Here is a 25,213-nt window from a genome sequence, read left to right on the forward strand (position 1 = left end):
TGAATGTATTTATCTAAGTCCTCTCCGAAGAGCCGTCCTCCATGGAAGGGAAACCCTGCCAGGAGCTTCTTGCATGGGGGCTCAGCCTCCCAGCTTTTTAACCATAAGAGTCTTCTCATATGGATAAGGGATAATGATAAACGTGACGCTTGTTGGATAGAATCCTTGATTGCGTCTACCGTAAAACATATGGCCTTAGGGACCCGAAAATTCTTCTGCCTGCTCGGCAGTAATAAGTTCAAGCATTTGCTTAAATTGATCCGATAAAGCTTGAGCGACTCCAATCGCAGCCACGGCTGGCTGTACTACTGCCCCTGCAGAAGTGAAGGAGTTCTTAAGTAGGGCTTCCAAGCGTCTATCAACTGGATCTTTGAAAACCTGTACGTTTTCTACAGGACATGTTAACGATTTGTTAACACATGAGATGGCTGCGTCTACTGCAGGAGAAGCCCATCTCTTGGAAAACTTTTCTTCCATAGGATATAAGACAGAAAATTTCTTAGGTGGAAAGAAAACCTTGTCTGGTTTGTTCCACTCTTGGAACAAGACTTCCTCCAATAGAGGATGGATCGGAAACACAGCACTGCTTTGAGGCGCCCTCAGTGAGCCCAAAGCTGAAACCGTGGATACCTGGAGATCTGGTACAGGTAGGTTGAATGCCTTATGGACCAAGTCCGTCAAGCCCTGAATCCACCAGCTCTCCCTCAGGGAGACTGCCCCAGACTCCTCTGTATCCGGATCTTCGATCCCTGAACCTACCTGGTCTCTGTCCAAGAGGTCCAATTCCCCAGAGGAAAGGACCTCCTCTTCCGAGGGTCCGCGCACGGGTGACGGAGATCTATTCCGCTTACTACCCCGCATGGCTGCGGCTATCATTTCTCCCATGCTTCTCCGCATCTCATTTAAAGAGGCGAGTAACACCTCCTCCGTGACCACCTTAGGGTTGGGTTGACTCGCGTCAGCTCTAGCCCCAGACCCCGATGGCCCAAAGGCTCCCTGTGGGGAAAGCAGCGGCATAGCTCTATCCGAGACCTCAGTTTCTGCGGGGGAATCCCCACCTTTTGTACCCTCTGCTCTTGATGCCATGGTACAATACCGAGGTACACCTGCTACTTATTGGTACCTGGGACTTATAATAGTTAAATGCCCAAACACCTGTTTGGGGAATAAAAAATGTTTCCTCTACCCTAGATGACACCTTCTTTTTTTTTCTTTTTTTTTCAAAGAAAAACTTTTCTTCTTTTTTTTTTTTTTTTTTTTTTTTTCAATCTAGGCAAGAAAAAACATTCTATCCCCCTGAGTAGTATTGCCAAAGAAAAGACTATGAGATGGAAAAGAAAACCAGCCTATTCCTAGGCTAAACCACAATCTTCTGAAGACTGTAGTATTCTTTCTGGCCACTGTGTGTCCTCAGCGCCCCGTGCTTCACTCCAGTCCTTCCTCCCTTAAGCCAGAGAAATGAATGAGCTGTGGCATCTAAGGAAGGGCCGCCCCTTCCTTTAAACCACTGACCCGCCCTTCCCCCCCAGCTAAAACGGCGCCAAATGCGTCTATAACACGTGCACGCGCACCGCGCGCGCGCCCGCCGACGGGGGGGGGGGGGGTTGGGAGGAAGGGCCTCTCTGTTCCTGCAGCCGCAGGCCTGGAACACACGAGGAGGTCAGCGTTTTGCCTGCCTTGCAGGCATGAGGGAGAGGACTGGATAGAGCATCGCCTGGAGGCTTGCAGGTAAGCATAGCTCTCTGACACACACATACACTTGTACATAAAAGGCCCCACTCACAGCTTTTGCAACACTACCAGGGAGGTCACTTTTTATGGGGAAATATAACATATAGAGCCATCCTATCTTCATGATATGTGACTGGTTTGCCAGATGCAATGCATAACCTTTAGGCATGTCCCCTGTGACCTCCCAGAAAAAACTTGCTAAGAGCCAAGCCCCGCAGGTTTTTTCCCCTTACTTACCTGCTCCATGCCGCAGGACTTTGCCAAGCAAGAGGTCCAATCTTCCCCCATCTCCGTGGGGATGTCTAGACCTTCAGGCCCTGGGAACCTTCTTCTTCCATGAAGGATCCACTGTCCTGGGCCCATACAGCACCCTGGCAAACAGAAAACATTAGGCGCCCCAAAGGTTTTCTAAGTTCTGGGCCCAGGGTCCAGCTCTCTTAAAAAGAAAGCATTATGGGCTATACCCCAAGGGTTTGGGGTCCGGTTACTGACCACTTTAGCGCGCAGGCTTTTTTGGACAGAACCGGTAGCTCACCTAATCCCAAGGATGCGGAGGCAAGCTAAACCATGACTAACACCTAAGACACTGGCGTAAAAACTGAGGTACTCCTCCTATGGGAGGGGGTTATATAGGGAGGGGCATTTCCTGTTTGAAGATTGCCAGTGTCTACACCTGAAGGTACTCCATATAACCCATATAGTAATGAATGCCGCTCTGTGTCCCGTGATGTAACGATAAAGAAATCGCACCTGGCCTCCGAACAACCAGAGACTCTGGGGACCATGTAGTCCGCATCCGGCATTAGCGGATCCCTTCTCTGGCTTACTGATCGATCACACACACACACGTCGGTAGAAGCCCCCGCTTGCAAGAACGATCAAACACCTGCTATGCTCGTTCTTATGGTGCAGGGAATCAGTAGCTCTAAAAGAAGATATCTGAATGATGCCTGCAGCTGTAGGTATCATTCAGATATCACCGCTCAAACGCCACAACGTCATACGATGTCGGGCGGCAAGCGGTTAAAGTAGGTCTATATGCACTTTGCAGTTTTATAAGTGGCACCATTCCCCCTGGCTGTACACCCCAAATCTCTGGCACTCAGCAGCTCTCAGCGTGGTGTCAGTCATATAGGAGGCAGGAAAAGAGAACCATAGTGCAAATCGCTAATAAAAAGTGCAAATCGCTAATAAAAAGTATTTATTTCCATATAAAAATCCACTCTTTCATTTTTAGAAGTAAAAAACAAGAATTTTACAATACAATCTTCTGCATACACGGCTCCACCTAGTCCCTGTGCGATTGCGTCACCACCCACCTCTCGCATAGCACCTAGGTTCAAGGTTCATGGCTAATGGACTACATCACGCTTCCTGTTTTTATACAGCACAGTTCCCATGGTAACTGCCATGATACTGGAGCCTTACAGCTCTTATTAAACTTGATACAAGCTATTCAGGCAGAGCATACACCTATATTTATTATCCTACAAGCTGATAACCTTACTGCTTATATCTAAAATGCAGCGGTTGTATGGATATACGAGCTAGCTATACACATGGAGCTGCTTCTATCACATGCTCTATATATGTGATATAAATATAAAAATGTATAAATAAATTTATTAGCGTATAGCCCCATGTAATCCATATATAACTCACATATCTTCTAAACAAAGCATGAAAAAATTAAATATAAATCACCCTTTAATACATGTAACCCCACCATTGGATCCTTCTACTCCTAAAGTGTATATACAAAGTATTTTTACCAATACGGACGTATTGTAATATTAAAATATTTTAATAGAAACAAATAATAGTTACTCCAGACTGATCTACGAATTGCTAATAAAACCGTTCAAATCAAATTCTATATTAAGCCTTTCAGGGGTAGGTACTTTTTTTTTATGGATCCACCATGATTCTGGCAAATTTTTTGCATGAAATTCCCCCCTCCCCAACGTCCGCTCAATTTTTCTAGGCTAGGTGTAGCTGTGTATGCAAAGAACTGTATTGTGAAAGGCTTGTTTTCTACTTCTTAAATATGAGTGGATTTTTATATGGAAATAAATACTTTATTAGCGCAATTTGCACTATGGTTCTTTCCTCTTGACTCCTATGCGATTATACGATTGACACCATGCTGAGAGCCACAGATTTGGAGTGTACAGCCAGTGGGAGCGGTGCCACTTACAACACTGCAAAGCACATATAGACCTTCTTTAAAATTAGTGAGGACCATTCAAGCAGGTGAGAAGACACCCACAGGTGGGGTAAAGGGCATTGTGGTGTTTAGAGGCTATTACTGAAGAGTTTCTGGTGTATGGGACTGCACTTTTCTTCATGAACATTGAATCCTCTATTGATGGACTGTATATATTTAGAATAAAAGATGGACTCGCGTAAAATTATAAATAGATGATTTTTACACTGTTTTCAGACATTTATTTATGCACTAAAATTTGAATGTACTTTATTGAAGGAGAGCGCTGCACGTTGTGACTTAATATTTGATATAAAACGAGCACGTCCACATAATGGGTATCCTAAAATGTACTTCTACTACAAATTGCTTTGCTCATGGCTAAGTAAATGGCAAAGTATAATGACATCTCCCGGAGAATCTAGTTCAGGGGTCTCCAAACTTTCTGAACAAAGAGCCAGTTTTCTGTCCTTTACACTTTGAGAGGGCCGAACTGTGGCCGTTGGAAGTAGAAAATGCCCTGGTGTCAAAGTGAGTAAAGAATGCCCTATCATTGATATTAGTGGGAGTGTTGGTATTAGAGAAATAAATGGGGCCTCATTATTGGCGTCTTAGGGAGGAATAAGGCCCCCTCTTTAGTGTCAGTGAGAGGAATAGTACCTGTTGGTATCAGGGCAAGGAATTGTGCCTCCTTCATTGGTGTCAATGGGAAGAATAGGGCCCTGCAGTTGGTGTCAGTGGGATGAATAGTGCCCTATTGTTGGTGTAGAAGAAATACTGGGTAGTGTCCAATTAATAGTGTCTTGTATCAGTGGGGTCTCAAGGGCCTGATAAAGGCAAGCAAAGGGCCACATCTGGCCCCCGGGCCACAGTTTGGAGACCCCTGATCTAGTTGGTCACTTATTAGTGGAGATATCCAAGGAGCCACTTGTGCAGTGACAGCTTTGCAATATAAACTCAGGCATGATTATGCATTCTAACAATAACCTATTCATACAGACCGAGGAGCTTTACTTTTCATCACTAACAAAATAGCAGGTCAGTGTCATTTGTTCTATAGTAAGGGAACATTTATAACTTACTCTTGAAGATCTGTGATCAGCTTCTCCTTGTTCTCAATCTCATCTCTCAGGCTACTCAGCTGTTTCTGGTGGCTTTCCCGATGACTCTGAATCTGCTGCTCCACAGCATGCTAAGTAAGGAAAATAACACTTGAATCATTTTTGATATGAATGCGTTTTAATTATAAATAAAACTTCATATTTAGTCAAAAAAGTAGCCTAAAAGGCTCATCAACATACCTTAACTTCATTGGCAGTCTGTACTTTATTTAAGTGTTCCTTCTCCATTTCATGAACTTGTTCTAGAAAAATAATAATGAACAAAAAAAATTAATTGCGTCCAGTGATGTCCAAGGATTTCATCTGGAGCTGACAAACATATTCTTGGGCCATCATCCCAATATTGGTTCACAACGTAGAGGGTCAGTGGGCTGGAGCAAGCATGCAGGCTGAAAACTATAAATTTTAGCCCAATGTGCTTGCGGTAAGTTGCCTATTCATTGAAAAGTGAAGCCAATATTGGGATAATAGCCCAGGAAGTCACTTCTAAAGTCGGCAATGGCAGCTCCAAAAGTTCTGTCCTCGCAAATTAGCCTTTAATGCTAAGAATGTGTATAACAAACCCATGTTTGAAAAACTCTGAAAGAGGTAGGTCCGTTTTCTCCCCCTAAAGATATTTTGGTAAAGCGAAATTAAGCCCCAAGCCAAGCATGTCTCAAACATTAAAGCCTAACAAAACGCCCAAAAATTTTTTGGAATGGGGTCAGATTTATATTTCCACCTGTGACCCTTTGGGGAGACATTTCCTGATAATTATTATGACACCCGTATAAGAAATCAGGAAGGGGGTGTGACTTGCGCCAAGGTCACAGCCATTGTTAATTGGAATCAAGCACAATGACTGACCTAGCACATTTGAGGTCCCCATCCAATGCTAAAGACTGTCACTGCGTAGCTATCAGAATCGCTGCATAAACATCACTGAGCACAACGCTGCAAAGGTGTGCGGCGCTCTGAAACCGGCACAGCTCATATCAGTAGAGCAATGGCAGCTTCCAGAATAGGAGCTCTGTGATGATCATAAGTTTTTTTTTAACGTACTTAAAAAAAAAAAAAATTAAATGCAAGCAGATTCATGGCGAAATCTGAAAAAGTATGAATAAAAATATAATTAGCATGCCCAGCCATAGTGCAAATAATTTACCTGCCCACATTGCCCCTCCCTGCTATAATAAAATGCTTAGCAGGTTTTCTCGAATATCTGGTCTGAGGAGTTTCTAATGAGTTTCAGAGATGGTTTATACAACTTAACACTGTATAAAGCCCCACCCTGTGCCCGCAACTTGACAAGCTCCTCATTCAACGAGTCCACGGATTCTTCCAACTGCCTCTTCTTATGCTCCACGTTCTGTACATACTCTGTCAGGGACTTGATCTTTGCTTCATGCTATAAAGAGACAACAAAATTAGATATTCATAATATAGATGATCTAAAACGTAACGCATTAACATATGTATTACCCATCTACATCAACAGGTGCAAGAAACCTAGAACACAATAAAATGGATTTTTCAAGCTTGTGGTTTACAAGTTAAAATCATTTTTTTGCTAGAAAATTACTTAGACATTCTTAGAATATGTCAAAAAAAGTTAGATTTTATTTCCATCATTTACACTTACAGAAAACAAAAAAATGGCGTCTGCAAAAGTTTGGGCACCCTATCTTAATATCTTGTACTGCCCCCTTTGGCAAATATCACAGCTTGTAAACGCTTTTTGTAGCCAGCCAAGAGTCTTTCAATTCTTGTTTGAGGTATCTTTGCCCATTCTTCCTTACAAAAGTCTTCCAGTTCTTTGAGATTTCTGGGCTGTCTGTCACGCACTGCTTTTAAGGTCTATCCATAGATTTTCAATTATGTTGAGGTCAGAAGATTGTGAAGGCCATGGCAAAACCTTCAGTTTACGCCTCTTGATGTAATCCCCCGTGGATTTTGAGGTGTGTTTAGGTTCATTATCCATTTGTAGAAGCCATCCTCTCTTTAAATTCAGCTTTTTCACAGATGGCATCAAGTTACCATCCAAAATTTGCTGAAATTTTATTGAATCCATTTTTCCTTCAACTCGTGAAATGTTCCCTGTGCCACCGGCTGCAATACAACCCCAAAGCATGATTGATCCACCCCCATGCTTAACAGTTGGACAGAGGTTCTTTTCATTAAATTCTGTGCCCTTTCTTCTCCAAATGTACCTTTGCTCATTCCAGCCAAAAAGTTCCATTTTAACCTCATCGGTCCACAGAACTTGTTTCCAAAATGCATCAGGCTTGTCTATATGTTCATTTGCAAAGTTCAAACGCTGATTTTTGCGGTGAGGACGTAGAAGAGGTTTTCTTCTGACGACTCATCCATGAAGACCATATTTGTACAAGTATCTCTTTATAGTGGAATAGTGTACCACAACTCCAGTGTCGGCCAGATCTTTCTGGAGGGATCGTGCAGACAAACGTGGGTTTTAAATTGCTTTTCTCACAATCCTGCGAGCTGTTCTGTCCGATATTTTTCTTGGTCTTCCAGATCTTGCTTTAACTTCCACTGTTCCTGATGACTGCCATTTCTTAATTACATTCCAAACAGAGGATATTGACATCTGAAAACGCTTTGCCATCTTCTTATAGCCTTCTCCAGCTTTGTGAGCGTCAACTATTTTCAGTTTTCTAGACAACTGCTTAGAAGAACCCATGGTGATGATTGTTGGGGCAAGGTCAGATGAGTCTGGGCATTTAAAACCTTTGAGATTGACATCACCGGGTCTTCTCACCGGGTCTTCTCAGACGATGATTGAGAACAATCCATGACACTGGCAGGCCTCAGCTTTGCCAAGGGAGCAGTGCATGCTATAAATTCTGCAGACGCCATTTTTTTGTTTTCTGTAATTTTGAAAGTGTAAATGATGGAAATAAAATTTAACTTTTTTTGACATATTATAAGAACGTCTAATCCGTAATTTAATGCCTTTTGGAGATTTTTCCATCTTTCCTTGGCTTCGTTATGCACATTAATACAAATTTTTACCTGGGGTGCCCAAACTTTCGATTATATATATATATATATATATATATATATATATATATATATATATATTTGGGAGTTCTAACACCCTAAAGAATAAAATGGCAGTTGTTCCAATATTTTTGGAAACACTGTATTTGCGCAGCAGTCTTACAAACCCACTTTTTTGGGGGGAAAAATACACTTTTTTGAGTAAAAAAAAAAAAAACACAAGACAACAGTAAAGTTAGCCCAATTTCTTTTTATATATTGTGAAAGATGTTACACCAAGTAAATTGATGCCCAACATGTCATGCTTCAAAGTTGCGCCCACTTGTGGAATGGCGACAAACTTTTACTCCTAAAAATCTCTATATGCAACATTAAAAAACTTCTACAGGTTGCAGGTTTTGATTTACAGAGAAGGGCTAGGACTAGAATTATTGCTCTCGCTCTACCGATCGCACCGATACCTCACATGTGTGCTTTGAATGCCATTTATATATGCGGCCGCTACTCACGTTTACATTTATAAATTTTATTTTTCAATTTATTTTACCATTTTTTATTTTTGCACTGTTCATTTAAAAAATATAAATAAATTGTGTCACTTGTATTCCTATTACAAGGAAAGTAAACCTCCCTTTTAATAGAAAAAAAAAAGCATGACAGGACATCTTAAATATTAGACCTGGAGTAAAAAAAAAAAAAAAAATTTAAATCTCATATTTAAGGGAGCTGTGGTGGCTCAACGCGATTGGCACTGCGCTGACAAGCCATTCACCTCTGCAGCTAGGGGTTCGGATCCCGGTCTCGGCTACATGTGAATTGAGTTTGGTGGTCTCAGCCCGGCTCCCGGTGGGTGTGCTATGCGAGGTAAGCCTGCGCTTAGTACGCCCACCCCCCTCCCACAAAAACCACCACACTTACACACGCACTAGAAATTGGGTTAACATGCACGCACTTTGACCACACGGTCTCCCTCACACACCCGCCATTGGCACCCGGGGCATGGAGAAAGGTGGCAGATTGCCTCTGGGGGAGGCCTGCCTACTCCCAACGCCTGCAGAGGCAATGCCTACACACACAAAATACACTTAAAAAAAAGCTCATATTTACACTAAAATGCAATACAAATAAAAATAAACATGTAATTTGAAAAACTAAAATAAATGTCTCTAAGAGCTATGGGCGGAAGTGACATTTTGGCGTTGCTTCCATCCTGCAGACGGGCGGGGGCTGCACACTCAGCGGCATACCACACACTGCCAGCGGGTCCGGTAAGTGGCGGAGGGCACCCCCTCTCCCGCCGTCGATAAAAGTGATCTCACAACAAATCCGCTGCAGAGACCACTTTTATCTGAATGCAGACCGCACGCTGAAGAAGAGGATAATGGGGTTATGGTAGATGGCTGTTGCCATAACAACAATATACCTCTTCAAACAGCCAACGTACAATGATGGTGGGCGGTCCATAAGTGGTTAAGGACAACTTTACCCAATGATGATAATTCAGTTCTCTACACCACTGTTGGCATGTTACATCACAACTTGGCTTACATTTGGGAGGCTACAGATATAACCAGAACATACTACTAGGAGAGAATCAACAAGACTATAAGACCCCATACACACCATTAGATTTTCTGCAGATTTTTGTCTTCAGATTTACCAAAACCATATAATGTGAGGTCAAACCCAAGAGTTATAATTTGGATACAATCAGGCAGGCCCTTGCACTACATGGTTTGGGTAACTCTGAAGATAAAAAATCGGCAGAAAATCTAATAGTGTGTATGGGGTCCAAGTTGTTTCAATGCAGTTTCCTGGAAGACAAGTTATTGTGTAAAAATCATGTTGGCAAACAAGCACAGATAGAGTCCTTGTGTTTCTCTCTCCCAGTCTAAGTTCTGCTGTACATGGCATTGCAAGAAGCTGATACCAGGTCAGATTAAGGTCCTTGCACAGCTTACATTAACAATATACATTCAAAAATGTATTAACAGATAAGCAGTTGCAGTAATTTGTGCCTTTTATAACATTCTGCTTTAATAAAGTCATATGTGCAGTGTTCATGTCACAGATGGAGTTTTAATACTTGGCTTCTTCTAACTATTAATGATACACAACACCTTTTTACAAACGCCCATCGCCCAAATGTGTGGTTTGCAGAACTTACCTGAGAGATGCGGAGCTGACATGCAGCAAGCTCTTTCTCGTTCTCATCCATTTTCTTATTGCTCTCAGACTGGGTGCCCTCCAGCTGCTTGCAGCGCTTCACCATGCTCTTCACCTCAGATTTCATCTTGCTGATGTACAATCTGGCCACTGTGAACTCTTCGTCAATCATGCCACTCACTTCAGGTTGCTAACAGGAGAAAGCAGATGTGAGATATTTGGCTATTGCTTGGCAGAGGTTACTCTATTTTGGACAAATGGATCAACTAGCAGTTTTCTTGAACCTGCCTACTGATAACCAGTCAAGTGAAAATCAGGGTGGACTGGTCACCTCAATTTAAACAAGTGACAGATTAAAAATATAAACAAACAAAATTGTTAAATGATGGCTCCTTTCTAGATGTAGCATTCCACATGGTGGAGTGCTAGTTGATTACACCCAATTTTCTTTACAGCCCAACTCTAAGCAAAAAGTAAAAATACCCCTAGCAGAGGGGCTGTGCCCTTTTGGCCAGGAAGAAGCCTCACACTCAACTCATCCTGACTCCACTGACAAATGGTACTCCCCCAAGATCCAGGGGTGGACTGCTCTAGGTGTCCTCACATCCAAAGCAGAACTAAGGAGCCTGCTATGGGCTTGGCTCTTCAGGGTTCAGCAAGTTCGGTAAGCCTCTGTATAATTGGTGGCGGTTTTTCCACAAGTGTGCATCACGTTCAAGTGTGAATTTTCGTTGATCTAGGACTATTTACCTAGTCGCATACATCAATCAAGCTTTCTCACTATTTATAATATACTTTGGACTTTTTATATTGATCAGTTTTTGTTTTTATTGGTTTATAACTGTTGTTTTTTAGACACTAAGTGTTTAAACCTCATCATCACCCAGCGCTACAATTTATATGTTCTGTTTGTTACTTTCCTTTTGTCTATTGGTTTTTGTAGCTGCTCACTTATTAGATAGCGCAAATTTATTTTGCTTTGTATTAAGCCTTATAGTCCTACCTGTAGGTACAAATGTGCAAGCGTGGTAAACAACCGCTTTAAGAGTTTAGATATAGACATATACTGTAATGTAAGTAAATGCTGGGAGAGGAATTGAACAATGAGGATGAGAGCAGATGGGTAGATGGTGTAAAACTGGGTTGAGAAGCCTCCACTGCCTGGAGGCAAATATTTAAATACAATTTTAATAGTATAGGTCAGCTTTTTAAGGCCAACTTTACAAGTTGGCTAAGAGCCCTTGTCCTGTGACTGTAGATGGCATTATTGGGCACCAATCAGAAAAGTTTGTCAGGCATCCACCAGGTCTTGGAAATATGAAGTTCTATATTTGCATATTTTCCTGAACTGTTTGGATGTATTAAAGCTGAACTGAGCAAAAACAAGTTTCCCCTACAGTGGACGAGAGAGATTGAGAGAGATTTACCTAATCCTCCCAGCTGAACACGATCACTGCATCTCCAGCGCACTCTAGCGGTCTTGAGCAGTGGCCTTTTTAAAGCCACATGGTAAATTACAATGCATAAGACTATGGGAGGCTTGCATCACGTGGTACACCAGGATATTGAGTTGAAGAAATTAAGCTTTTTTTTGCCATTTCCTGAAGAAAATGTTACTCCAGCGTTTATTCACGATATCTCTAACAAAGGAAGGATTAGAAAAAGCCATATGATCGCTTTCCCAAGGAGAGGAACAACAATCATAACTGTAAAGCTGGTTACACACTGGTAGAATTTTGTTCAAAAATTTGTTTTAAGAACGTTCTAATTCGTGGCGTCAAATCAATATTTGTTTTCAGCCACAGTGGAGAGAAAATTCAAGGGAGAAAGATGGAATATTTTTCTCAACCAACAGTTTATGTGGTTTCCGCTCAGGAAATTAATTCCCAAATTGAATGTTGAAAGCAAATGTAATTTTGTAGTACTGTGAAAAGTCCCTTGTCCATTCATTGAGAACATACAAAATAATTTCACATGATTGTTCTTTAGAAACTGTACTAATGTATAGCTAGCTTTATGCTCCTTCTTTCAGAGACCATATAACAAACTATAAAAAACCCTTTACACTGGGACGATTTTCAGGTGTTTTAGCACTGGGGTGGTGCGCTTGCAGGATGGGGAAAAAAAAAAAAAAAAAAGTATTGCAAGCAGCATGTTTGCGGTGCTGAGGGAGTGGTGCATTTATAAAGAAAGGGGGAAAAAAACCCATAGGGGTCCCCCTCAAAATCCATACCAGACCCGCGCCCCCCCCAAAAAAAAATAGTGTGGGGGGGTCCCCCCAAAAAATCCATACCAGACCCTTAGCCAAGCACACAAACTGGCAGGCCGCAAGAGAAAAAAAGGTGACGAGAGAGCGTACCAGGCCACGTGCCCTCAACATGGGGAGGATGCTTTGGGGTGTAAAGAACCATGTCCACATGTTGGAGACAAGGGCGTCATCCCCACAACCCTTGACCAGTGGTTGTGGGGGGCTTATCGGAATCTGGAACCCCCTTTTAACAAGGGGAACCCCAGATACCGCCTCCCCCCCCCCATTGGGGGGGAGCCCTACTGAAGCCTCATAAGAGGTTCCCAACGAATGATGCTGTACCCGCCGTGACAGCTTGTAAATAGCTGAGAGCGGGGCCACCCGTGACGTACGTGTGTGACCCCACCCCCCTTTGACGCCACAGGTTTTCCTGCGGTATTTTAATAAAAAAAAGTCTTGTGTTTAACATTTTTGATACTTTGTGAAATAAGGGTACAATGTACCCTGTTAGCAATTCACATAGGGATATGGATTTTTGAGGGAACCCCAACGTCATTTTTTTTCTTCATTTTGGCGAGTGGTTCCCCTTAAAATCCATACCAAACCTGAAGGGTCTGGTATGTATTTTGAGGGGAACACCTAGGCCATTTTTTTTAATTGGTGCAGGGTTCCCCTTAATAGCCATACCAGACCTGAAGGGCCTGGAAAATGATTTTGGGGAGACATCCCCACTCAATTTATTTATTTTGGTTCGGGGTTCCCCTTAATGATCATACCAGACCCAAATGGCCTGGTAATAGACTGGGGGGAATCAAATCCGTTTTTTTCAATAGTTTTATGTATATTGCCGGGACCCGACAATTCATTATAGTCGCGATCAGTTTTAAATAAAAAAAATTCCCCTTTAGAAATGTCATTTTGCTGTGGGACTGTTCTAAACATGGGAAAAACGTGCCACTTTACAGGCATACTATAGACACCCCCCCAGGTATGAAATTTAAAAGGAATATTTCACTTTTATTGTTTCACTTTAAGCATTATTAAAAATTACTGCGCTTGAAAAAAAATGTTTTTAAAACTTTTTTTTTGCATTGATACATGTCCCCTGGGGCAGGACCCAGGTTGCCAAACTGACAATAACTTGCATATTAGCCTTTAAAATTATTTTTCATGTTCGAGTTTCATAGACTTTAACAGTTCGCGTGTTCTGCTGCGAACCGAATCGGGGGGTGTTTGGCTCATCCCAGGCGAGGATGCATCGGAGAAGTTAGGCGAGGATGCATCGGAGAAGTTAGGCGAGGATGCATCGGAGAAGTTAGGCGAGGATGCATCGGAGAAGTTAGGCGAGGATGCATCGGAGAAGTTAGGCGAGGATGCATCGGAGAAGTTAGGCGAGGATGCATCGGAGAAGTTAGGCGAGGATGCATCGGAGAAGTTAGGCGAGGATGCATCGGAGAAGTTAGGCGAGGATGCATCGGAGAAGTTAGGCGAGGATGCATCGGAGAAGTTAGGCGAGGATGCATCGGAGAAGTTAGGCGAGGATGCATCGGAGAAGTTAGACGAGGATGCATCGGAGAAGTTAGACGAGGATGCATCGGAGAAGTTAGACGAGGATGCATCGGAGAAGTTAGACGAGGATGCACAAGAGCCAGGAGGGGCCTGGAAAAGGCATACTGAGAACAGGGAAGGCTTGCATTATTAATCTATACTAAATATATGAAAAAGACAGACCAGTTACCTTGGAATCATTATTTCCTACTGCGATACCAATTTCAGCAAGATCTTTCAATAAAGAGGTCATCATTTCTGTAGCTCTTTTCTTTTGATGGTTGGTCATTTCTTTAAGTTTTTGGAGTTCAGAGTCTATGCTGCTAAGAATAACCTAAAAATAAAAAAACAAAACACAAAAGGTCAAATTGTGGAGCGATTCTCAGCCTGATCACAATGCGATAAAAAGGAGCTGAGACAGGAATTGATACATCCAGGACAACACGTTGTCAATGTGCTTAAACAAATACAGATGGTTCAACTATGGCTCTCGTCATTTTTGTTATTAGAAGCACAGGTTTCCTAGAATCTTAATGCCCGATGGCTTCTTTAGACAAACTAAAAGGATATGTCCGTTAACAGAATGGAGGGCATTACAGTGTATATGTGCACCAAGCTGGTCCCCACCCCCAACTTTGCTTTTTGTATCCAAGTATTTAGTGCCACTCATAAGTGCACACTCCATGAATTCTCTAAATGTATAAATAGTAAAGCACTTTGGATTCACTGAGTCTTTCAACAAATTTGTTTTGCCATTAGGGGATCAAAGAATTTTTTAAAGCGATTGTAAAGACTAACTTTTTTTTATTAAAAGTTAGAACATGTTTTACTTACCTGCTCTGTGCATGGAATTGCACAGCGCGCCCTGTCGGGTCTATCCGCTACTGCTCTTCTGCCTGTGCCCCCATAGCAAGTTATGTGCTATAATAGGGGGCATACATATGGATGAGCTCCCGAGTTGGGCTGTGTCCCCCCCCCCCCCCCCACAGAGCCCAGGTGTTTTCACACTGGAGCGGTGCACTTGCAGGATATTAGAAAAGGTCCTGCAAGCAGCGTCTTTGAAAAATGAATGGGCAGTGCTGCTGAAGCACCTGAAAAGCGCTTTGGCAGCAGTGCTTTTTTGGCACATTTAACCCTTTCTTCCGCCGTTAGCGGGGGTCAAAACCACCCCACTAGCGACCGAAAAGCGCTGCTCAAATGTCAGTAAAGTGCCGCTAATGCATGGCACAGCTCAGTTTGAAAGGGCTCTATAAGAGGGCTGAATTTAAGTTAAATTAACAATTTCTCCTGAAGATTTTACCCCCTTCATGACCAGGCCATTTTTTTGCTATTCGGCACTGTTACTTTAACTGCCAATTGCGTGGTAATGCAATGCAGAACCAAACAAAATGTATATCATTTTTTTTCACACAAATAGAGATTTCTTTTGGTGGTATTTAATCACCACTGTGTGTGAAGTGAAAACAAACAAATAAGATTAAAAAAAACACTTTCTGCTATAAAACTAACCCAATAATAAAAAATAAAAAAATCTTCATAAATTTTGGCCAGTATATAAACCACAACATGTCGATAAAGAAAAAATTCCAATAAAAGTGTATATTGATTAGTTTGTGTGAAAGTTATAGCGCCTACAAACTATGGTATATATACTGGAATTTATTTTTTCTTCTTTTTTTTAGTGCCAATCAATGGCTTATGAGACCAATATTGTGGTGGGCAATTTGACATTGAGGGGAACTAACTGTCATGGACATCACCAGTGCCATTATTACAGTGATCAGTGCTAAAAATATACACCGTCACTGTACTAATGACACTGGCTGGGAAGCAGTTAAATATGTGCCCAACTATGTGTAATGTGTGTAAAGTGTGCTGCTTTTACTAGTTGATTTCCAAGTTTTTGATCCCTGCTCTACAGGGATGAGCAACAAATTGTTCCCTGTGTACAGAGCTTGGTGTTGAATGTCAACACAGAACTCTGGGCTGTGAATGTACATAGCCGATCAGCAGTTCCCAGGTGTGAATCGTTGGCCAGGACTTGCCAACAGGCTACCCCGCTGCATACAATCACAGCGGGAGCCAGTCGGGGGGGGGGGGGGGGGGGCGTGCATGCACGCACCCTAAACCAAGAACCTCATCCGCAGTACAATGCGGGCAGTCATTAAGTGGTTAAAAAAAAAAAATATTCCCTTTGGGTTGCTAAGAAAAATAGGAACATGCCTGATTTGAAGTCTCTCAATGTAATAAAAATGAAGTCCCTGTCACCTTGTGCATGAATACATATAGTTATTACATATTATTAACGGTTACTGGCAGGTAAGCAACAAGTCCGTTCTGCAAAAGAAACTAAACACTCCAACGAGAGCCGCAGAATTAGCTGCGAGTCCCTTAATGTTACTACATAAAAAGGGAAATATTCCTCCTATAACACGTCAAATTAGCTACAAATATCATTTAACCCAACCTTGATAAACCAAGACACCTTCTTAACCTCACCGATTTCTGGCTAAGCTCTTCACTAAGAATATCATATTCTTTAGATTTGTCTTCTACTTCCTGAGACTTCTGATCGTAGTTGACAGCCAGTTCCTCCAGGGCCTGAAGGACTTCTTTCACTTCCTCTTTGGAGGCATCATTTTCAGCTTGTAGGCGGTTTAATTCAGCCTGCATGTTATCCTGATCCCGCCTTGTGGAGGCCAGTAGCTGAGAGACAAACATACTTTAAAACTAATACATAAACATGGAATACATATGACATTCACGTAGAACACTAGGATGAATTTACATTTGCAAGAACAATCTTTCAAGAAAGAAAGGGAGACAGTGCGAAAGATGTACGATAGGACATGGATAGAAACAATAAAAAAGGAGAGAAGTCTAGGATTCCTGTCACTTTACTTTGTTTGGGCCAAGCTGAGGTGGAGATTATGAAAACAGCTGCCCGCTTCCCCAGAGGAAGCCTTGTATTCATCGATAAAAATACAAGGATTTCTCTGAACGGTAGAGAAACACTCAGCCCGACTCACAGTGCTGCATACTGTATGTAGCCGATGGTAATGCAGCCTTTGAATAACGTATTAAAGATCTTCCTGTTTAACCGCTTCCATACAGGGCTTTTATACACACCTCCATACCAGGCCTATTCTGGCACTTTTCTCCTACATGTACAAATCATAATTTTTTTGCTAGAAAATTACGCAGAACCCCCAAACATTATATATGTTTTTTTAGCAGACACCCTAGAGAATAAAACGACGGTCATTGAAACGTTTTATCTTGCACGGTATTTGCGCAATCATTTTTCAAGCCCAATTTGTTTGTAAAATATGAAAGATGATGTTACACCGAGTAAATGGATACCTAAAATGTCACACTTTAAAATTGCGCACACTCATGGAATGGCGCCAAACTTCGGTACTTAAAAATCTCCATAGGCAACGCTTTGAAATTTTTTACAGGTTACCAGTTTAGAATTACAGAGGAGATCTAGTGCTAGAATTGTTGCTGGCACTCTGACGCACGCGGCGATACCTCACATATGTGGTTTAAACGGCGTTTACATATGCCGGCGGGACTTGAGTGTGTGTTCGCTTCTGCGCGCAAGCTACTGGGGACAGGGGCTTTAAAAAAAAAAATATATATATATTTCTTTTATCACTTTTATTCCTATTACAAGGAATGTAAACATCCCTTGTAATAGGAATGTGTGTGACAGGTACTCTTTATGGAGAGATGCAGGGTCAATAAGACCCCCCCCTCTCCTCCAGGCTGGAAAGCATGAAATCTGTGAAAAAAAATTCACCGATCTCATGATTACTGTTGCTTAGCAGCCGCTAATTGCAGCTTTGTTTACTTACGGTGACCCGGGCGTGACGTCATCACATCGCGCCCGGGGTCCTCCGACGGTCATAGAGATGACTGGTGACCATCTGGTCACCAGTCATCTCTATGCTTCCTGCCAGCACCGGACGATTCGTTCTCCGGGCCCCCGATGGCACGGGAGAGCCCGGAGAAGCACCGGGAGGGGGGGATGTCCCCTCCCGCCGCCTGTAAGAACGATCTAGCGGCGGAACCGCCACTATGATCGTTCTTACGTTGTGCAGAATCGCAGGCAGAAGAGAAGGATATCTGAATGATGCCTCTAGCTGCAGGCATCATTCAGATATCCCCCCACAAAGCCCAGGACGTCATATGACGTCCACCCGGATCGGTAGAGGTCCTTTGTGGACGTCATATGACAATGGGCCAGTATTGAAGTGGTTAAGAGCTTACCTCTTCTTGATCCAACATTTGTTGCTTCAGTTTTTCTACCAATTGACTCTGCTGATTGATCTCTTCGTCCTGCAAGGTTAAAAAAAAAAAATGTTCAAATGAATGCTGTAGGACAAAACACCAAATTTTATAAACACAGCAGCCAGTAGCTAGAATGTCGAGCAACTTGACATTTTCAGTAATCAGAAACTATTAGAAGAGGGACCACTGTAGACAGAAGTCCACGCAATTTTCTCTATTAAAATAGTTAAAAACCAAAAAAAAAAAAATACAAAAAAAAATCTCCTGTCCCTTTAAGGCATAATATATCGCATAGTGTTTATGTAGTGTCATTTGTCCCATTCTATGTTGTATAAATATCTGGTTGATCCTGCCTGTTCCTGTGTTCCTATTTAAACTGACCACGTTTATTATGGCTGCGGATTCCCGATACCGTGGCCAGTTTATGTGCCTCCATCACCCTGCACTCTCTCCTCAGCATCTCGCCTTTCCCCCTCCCCTTGTTATTTCCATGTTATTTCCATAGAGTGTGCGAGAGCCAATCTCCTCTCCGCCCCTCTCTTCTCCTCTCATGCCCGTGTAATTTTTTTCCCTGCAGCTGCTCCAGTGCTAGTAAAGAAAAATGTATTAACTCTGTTTTAGGCCCATGTTCAGTATAGTGTGGGTTTTCCTAAAATTATAATGCTAAATACCTTCTTTGCAGAACCCTGCTGAACCTCTGCTGGCTTGCATTTATCAGAGGGGAACCTCAGCTCCTTCCACTGTACTCACTTATATCATGAAGGGAAGCAGAGGGAGGTCATGGTTAAGCAGGGCTCTGCAAAGAAGGTTTTTATAATTATAACTTTAGGAAAACAAACACTCTACTGAATAGGGACATAAAACAGAGAATCAGAGTAATTAAAGCGGAGTTCCGGCCACAATTTCACTTTTTAAATATAAATACCCCTGTAATACACAAGCTTAATGTATTCTAGTAAAGTTAGTCCGTAAACTAAGGTCCGTTTTGTTAGGTTGTTACAGCATTTAGACACTTTATAAAATAGAAATTGACTGGGGCCATCTTAAGTGTGGGCATCATGAAGCCAGACTGTATGACTTCCTGGATTTCAGCCTTGCAGATCTAGCACATGCTCAGTGCTGCACAAGCAGTGTCAGATCAGGTTTCAGCACCTGTGCTGTCCAAGTCACATGATTCTTTGAGACTGGGGAGTGCACAGACTTCTGGAAAGTTACACCCACTACATTCCCAGGAGTCTGTGCGGTGTAGGTTAGGAAGCATTAAGCACCTAGGTGCAGGAAGTGGGAAGATTAACTATTCTACCTAGCAACAACACTTTGAAGGCATCTAAAAAAAAAATGTTTTTCGTAAAGGACTAATGACTTTTAAAACTACTGATGTAATGTTATATTTATGGGTGGAACTCCACTTTAAATAAATGCGTCTTTACAACCACTTTAAGCTGGAGTAAAAAAAAAAAAAAAAAAACGAAAAAAGTCTCCAACACCTGTACACAGCTGTGCAAACTACACACCACAAAGCCATGCAACATGACAGAGGCAAGAGATAAAATCTAAGTTTGTTTAAGTCACAGATTCTTTCTGCAAATAGGACATTATAAATGCAATTGGTTGCATTTACAATGAACTTTAGAACTGACGAAAGTTAAAGCAAGTCTGTCACCACAGAATTTTTTTTTTATACTGCCGATATTTGCAACTAGAATCCTAGGGGTTCTGATAAGCAGCAGCTGCACCATTCTACTGCTGCAAGCATCTATATGCATGTATCAGTATAGCCAGTGGTTACCTGCTTAATAGACATCACAAAATAATGCAGCACCATATGCAATACAATGAAAATATAACTGTCAGCACAAATTGCAAAAATGAATACAACTGAAAAGCGAAAAACTAAATTCTGTGATTCTTCGATTATATGGGAAATGACAGATGTGGATGACAAACTACCTAATGATAAACCACACAGCACCTCAGTGTGCAACAGAGGGAGGCTTAACAGAATTATATGACCCTGATTTAGGAGTGGTCAACCAGCACTTGTGTATCATTCCAAAATATCCAGATTTCCCCAAAACCACGTCAAACGATTATACTGCTGCGTTGTAATAGATCGATGTGTATATATATACACTCAGTTGGACATCGTACCATGAAAACGAAAGACAAGCTCTCCATAGTGTAATCACGATTAAAACAGCAATTTAATATGGCAAACACACTTACAATGAAGAGGTGACAACCAGGCACTTCATATCACATAAATAACTCCTATTCTGGAATCCAAGATGGCCATGGCAGAATCACATATGCGTGGTGGCGTGTGTTCTGTCTCTGCCCTATTAGTTTCGTCAAATATGTCATCACAAGCACAGGACACACACTGTCACTCGTCGCTTTTATACAGAACACCACAAGAAGAAAGACATCCTAATTTAGAGCAGAGTAGACAGGGTGGAGATTGATAGTTAAAAGAGAAGTATGTTTTTTTAATTTTAGATTCATACATAACTAGGTGGATGCAGCATCAGACCAATGCTGCATCTGTCCCCCCACCGTCTCTGCACTGAGAACCGAGCCACCGAACACCGCCGATGGCTCGGTTCTCACAGATCCCCAAAAGGAGAGCTGCTGACCGGTTAGTCAGCATTTCTCCACGCACATTGGAGTGCTGAGCTGTGGAGGGGCGGGGGAGCCCCTCCTGTGACACGTTTTCAGCGTAGAGCGTTCTGAAGTCCACTTTCCGTTGACGTCACTGCCATCAGTCAAGGCAGCTGGCGGATCCAGACTTTGGAAGTCGGGATGACGCGCTGCCTCGACTGATAGCAGTGACGTAACGCTCTACGCTGAAAACGGGTCACAGGAGTGAACCGATTGCACTCCTGTGACCCCAAAGAGAAGCCCAGCCTAAAAAGCTCAGGCTGGACTTCTCCTTTAACCCTGCATACAAATTGCAGTGCCAAACACATTCCATGCCGTCTCATGAATAATGTTAAATAGAAAGTGTTGACAACTTCTATAATGCACCATCTTGTGGTCAAGAGTAAAAAGTGACAAAACTAGTAGGGCAGAGATGAAGCACACACTACTACACATAAGCGATTCAGCCACAGCCATCTTGAATTCTGGAATATGAATTGCTTATATGATATGAAGTGCCTGGTTGTCATCCCTTCACTGTAAGTGCATTTACAATGAAAAGATATTCACCAATGAAAGTGGTGTTTTAATTAGGATTACACTACAGAGAGCGTGTCTTTTTCATGATACTATGTCCAACTGAGTATATATGCACAACGATTACAACACAGCAGTACCATTGTTTGACCTGGTTTTGAAAAAGCTGGTTATCTTGGATTGATATACAATATATATGATATATTGGGGGTCATATGATTCTGGCAAGTCTCCCTCTGTTGCACACCGAGCTGCTGTGTGGTTTATCATGATGTTTAGTATCCACATCTGTCATTTCCTCATAAACTAAGAAACAGAATTCAGTGATTTTGGCTTCAAGATTTGATTTTTTGGTTTTATTTTTTCAATTTGTGGCGACACATAATAGTTTGATAAACTGTAAATTGAATTTATCTCAGCGCTGCACTATTGTTTTCTGAAGGTTCATTATGCTATTGTGCCAGATGCTATGTTTTTAACATCCAATAGAGCCCCAATGTTTATTTTTTTTTTTTAGTTCTTATTAGTAGTTACCCCTTAGAAACAGATGTTGCCTCTAAAACGCAGATATTGCTATCAGGGACAGACATTCATTCTTAATCACAGGTAACCACTGGATGTGCAGTTGTACAGGCAGAGCAGCCGCCGGTCTGAAAACCTAGGATCCCGGCTGCAAGTATCTGCAGTATACTTTCTACAGAAATCCATAGGAGAGCAATTTTTACCTGTGTAAATGAGGTTTAATACTTGCAACCCAAAGGGCAGCAAATGATCTCTTGAAGGGATACAGGTGTCGCTGCTATGCAACAGTTCCGGGTGTTTTGGCTAGCGTGCCTCTGACCCGTGGCTCCTACTGCTGATGCCTACATCATTACTGTGCATAAACAACTAACGATACTGATTCGTGCCACACTCTTTATGTTATAAAACATATTATAAATGTACAGAATAAAATTTACCTTGTCATCCAGCTGTTTATACAATTTAGCAACTTCATCCTCACGGTGTCTTCTATCGGCATCAGTGAAATTAGCAGTAAGTGTCACAGCTGGAATATCATTGGCTACCACATTGTCCACAACAAATGCATCCAGATTGGCCTTCTCCTTGTCAAACTGCTCATCAGCAGGCACCGTCTCACCTGCAGGACACAAAAGAAATGATACTTTAGCACACCATACTTCAATCAATATCAGTTTGTAAAGATAATATATATATATATACACACACATACATATATACACACACACACACACACACACATACAGTACTTTGAGAGGGTTCTAACCTCTGTTATTTTGCCATCTGTGTCCCAGTACCTTCACTTCATGTCCCAGAGCCAAAACGGAGTGGAAACCCCTACAAATAAAGGGAATCCACTGGCGCCCCCAATGTCACCAGAACTAGTGTCCCCCATGGAAAATTCTCCCTCCACCCCATTACTGTTCTGGGGACAATCCAAAATGTGTGATTTTCTTTTACTTTTGAGTCTTACAGTAAACAGGGCAAATGGGGAGCATGGATCTCCTTAACAGGGAGCACAGACAGCAGTAAAACAGGTGTCCTAATTGAGCTTCACTCAAAGAAAAAAAACACGTTTCACACCTAGTTATATTTTGATCACTTCTTGACCACACTATAGCCGAAAGAACCATGCCCCCCGCACGCCCACTCTGATCACAGATCGGAGTAAAGGGCCAATCATAGCGACCCATTACCATGTGATCAACTGTATCCAATCACAGCTGCTCACATGTAAACAAACTTGCTGGTTATCGGCATTCCTTTCCCCACAAGCTGCCACTGCATGAGGAGAGTCAGTAACAGTTTAGCAAAAAATAAAAAAACTCCCAGGGGTGATCACCACCAAAATAAAGCAGTCTAAAAAAAATAAAAAAAAAGGGTACCAGTGTTGCACGACCGCGCAATTGTCATTCTTAAGCCTCGTACACACGATCGTTTTTTCCCACAGACAAAGCACAGGACTTTTGCGTACAAACGCAAAGAATTGACGGCCAAACGCACACAAAACGACGTGTTTTTTCAGCTCTTCAGCGCCACCCTTCTGCTAATGTTGCGTTATGGTGAGCATCGCTTCCGAGCATGCGTCTTTGTACTTTGGAGTTTTGTCCAACGGACTTGTGTACACACGCTGGGTGCAACTCATTTTTTACCTCATCTTTTTGTTTTCCACATAGGGGAGCAAAAGTCCCGGGGTTCGTTGGTAGTGCTGACAGATCACTTTCATCTGACAGCCAACAGTGGGCTTGTCAGATCTGCAGGCACTCCTGGCAGCAGTAGAAGGGGTGGGTGTGTGTGTGTGTGTGTGTGTGTGTGTGTGTGTGTGTGTGTCCCTCCCCTTGCTGCAGCCGATCTATGACATAAATCGGTGGCCAGTGAAAGGGATAAGGGCTGAAATATGTTGCTCTCTTTGACAAACTGCTGCCGTTTTATATCTGGGCTTGTGACCAAAACATTAGCCATTGTGTCATGAGATTTTTGTAAGAGGAAGCAAATAAGTTTAGAAAACCACTCCCTGTAGCAGCATTTTGACAGTACCAAAGCCTAGGGAAGCAGGTTCAGGGCTGTCTTTTCCATTGGGCACGCTGGGGAGTTGCCCGGGGGCCCCACTTGCCTGGGGGGCCCCCCATCGGCTGCCCAGCGACCCCAGTAAAAAATGGTGGAGAGCGGCGGGTCAGAACTGTAGAACTGTATCGTGTCTACAGTCTCTGAGGAAGAGTCTGGAGAGGAGTCAAGAGTGGGAGCGCCGCCAGGATGGGGGTCACGGGAGAAGTCAGACATGAGGAGACAGTAGGATAAAACCAGAGCAGCCATGCTGGAGCCATCTGACTGAACCTTGCATGGTGCACCTGAGAGGAGGTCAGTGATAGCACCGCCAGGCCAGTCTAAGGGGCGGGTGGTTGCTGATGTAAGGGGGGAGTGAATACAAAAATATTAGTGACCCCCCTTACCTTAGTGTATTTACTCTACGGAAGGTGGTCTTTGGTCACCAGAGTGCCCCACACATCAGAGTTCCTGGTGTTCCCCTTTACATCAGAGTCTGCAGTATTCCCCCTTACAGTGCAAGGACCCTGATGTAAGTGGGAACTCTGATGTAAAGAGAAAGCAGTGAACTCTGATATAAGGTGGTCTCTGGTCAACAGAGCCCCACTCCACATCAGAGTTCCCCCTTACATCATGATCTGCAGCGTTCCCCTTTACATAAGAGTCACTGTAAGGGGGAATCCTGCAGACTCTGATGTAAGAGGAAACTCTGAGCAGGCTGGGTTATAGTAACCTAACCTTCATGTCAATGAAGAAATTAGTAAAACTGTAATTTTAGGTACTTTTTTTTGCAGTGTCAGTAAAAAAAATGTGGTTCTGCCAGTAAATTTCATGATTTTTGTCAGTAAATTCTCGTGCACGATTGTGTAGACAGGGCCCCAGTGCACTGTATTGCCCGGGGGCCTATAATGCTCTTAAGATGCCACTGAGCAGGTTCATCACTAAAGCGCTCTCATAAATCCAGTACCATGTTTGACCTCACCTTTACGCCAGCGAGCAAGCTCGTTTTCCAGGAACTGCACTGTAGCTCGCAAAGTCTTTGTCTTCTCCTTTTCCTTTTCATATTTTTTCTTCCACTGCTCAGCTGTGAGCTCAACATTAACACACACAGTGTTTTTAATGGTCTTCGCTCTAGTGAAAGTAAAGCAAAAAGTT

The 25,213-nt window shown here is 42.5% G+C and overlaps 1 protein-coding gene across 1 annotated transcript in view; it reads right to left on the reverse strand.

Moving 5' to 3' along the window:
• The window catches only part of KIF5B (kinesin family member 5B), a 92,282-nt gene that overhangs the window by 19,285 nt on the left and 47,784 nt on the right, over positions 1-25,213 (reverse strand). The window contains exons 11-19 of the mRNA XM_040352628.1: positions 25,041-25,189; positions 22,453-22,634; positions 18,296-18,364; positions 16,520-16,726; positions 14,211-14,354; positions 10,226-10,414; positions 6,328-6,445; positions 5,239-5,300; positions 5,020-5,129 (exon numbers count right to left, since the gene is read on the reverse strand). Coding sequence (XP_040208562.1) covers positions 5,020-5,129; positions 5,239-5,300; positions 6,328-6,445; positions 10,226-10,414; positions 14,211-14,354; positions 16,520-16,726; positions 18,296-18,364; positions 22,453-22,634; positions 25,041-25,189 — 1,230 coding nt within the window. The remainder of the gene's footprint in view (positions 1-5,019; positions 5,130-5,238; positions 5,301-6,327; positions 6,446-10,225; positions 10,415-14,210; positions 14,355-16,519; positions 16,727-18,295; positions 18,365-22,452; positions 22,635-25,040; positions 25,190-25,213) is intronic.

Source organism: Rana temporaria, chromosome 5 (assembly GCF_905171775.1).
Source record: "Rana temporaria chromosome 5, aRanTem1.1, whole genome shotgun sequence".
NCBI classification, from domain to species: domain Eukaryota; kingdom Metazoa; phylum Chordata; class Amphibia; order Anura; family Ranidae; genus Rana; species Rana temporaria.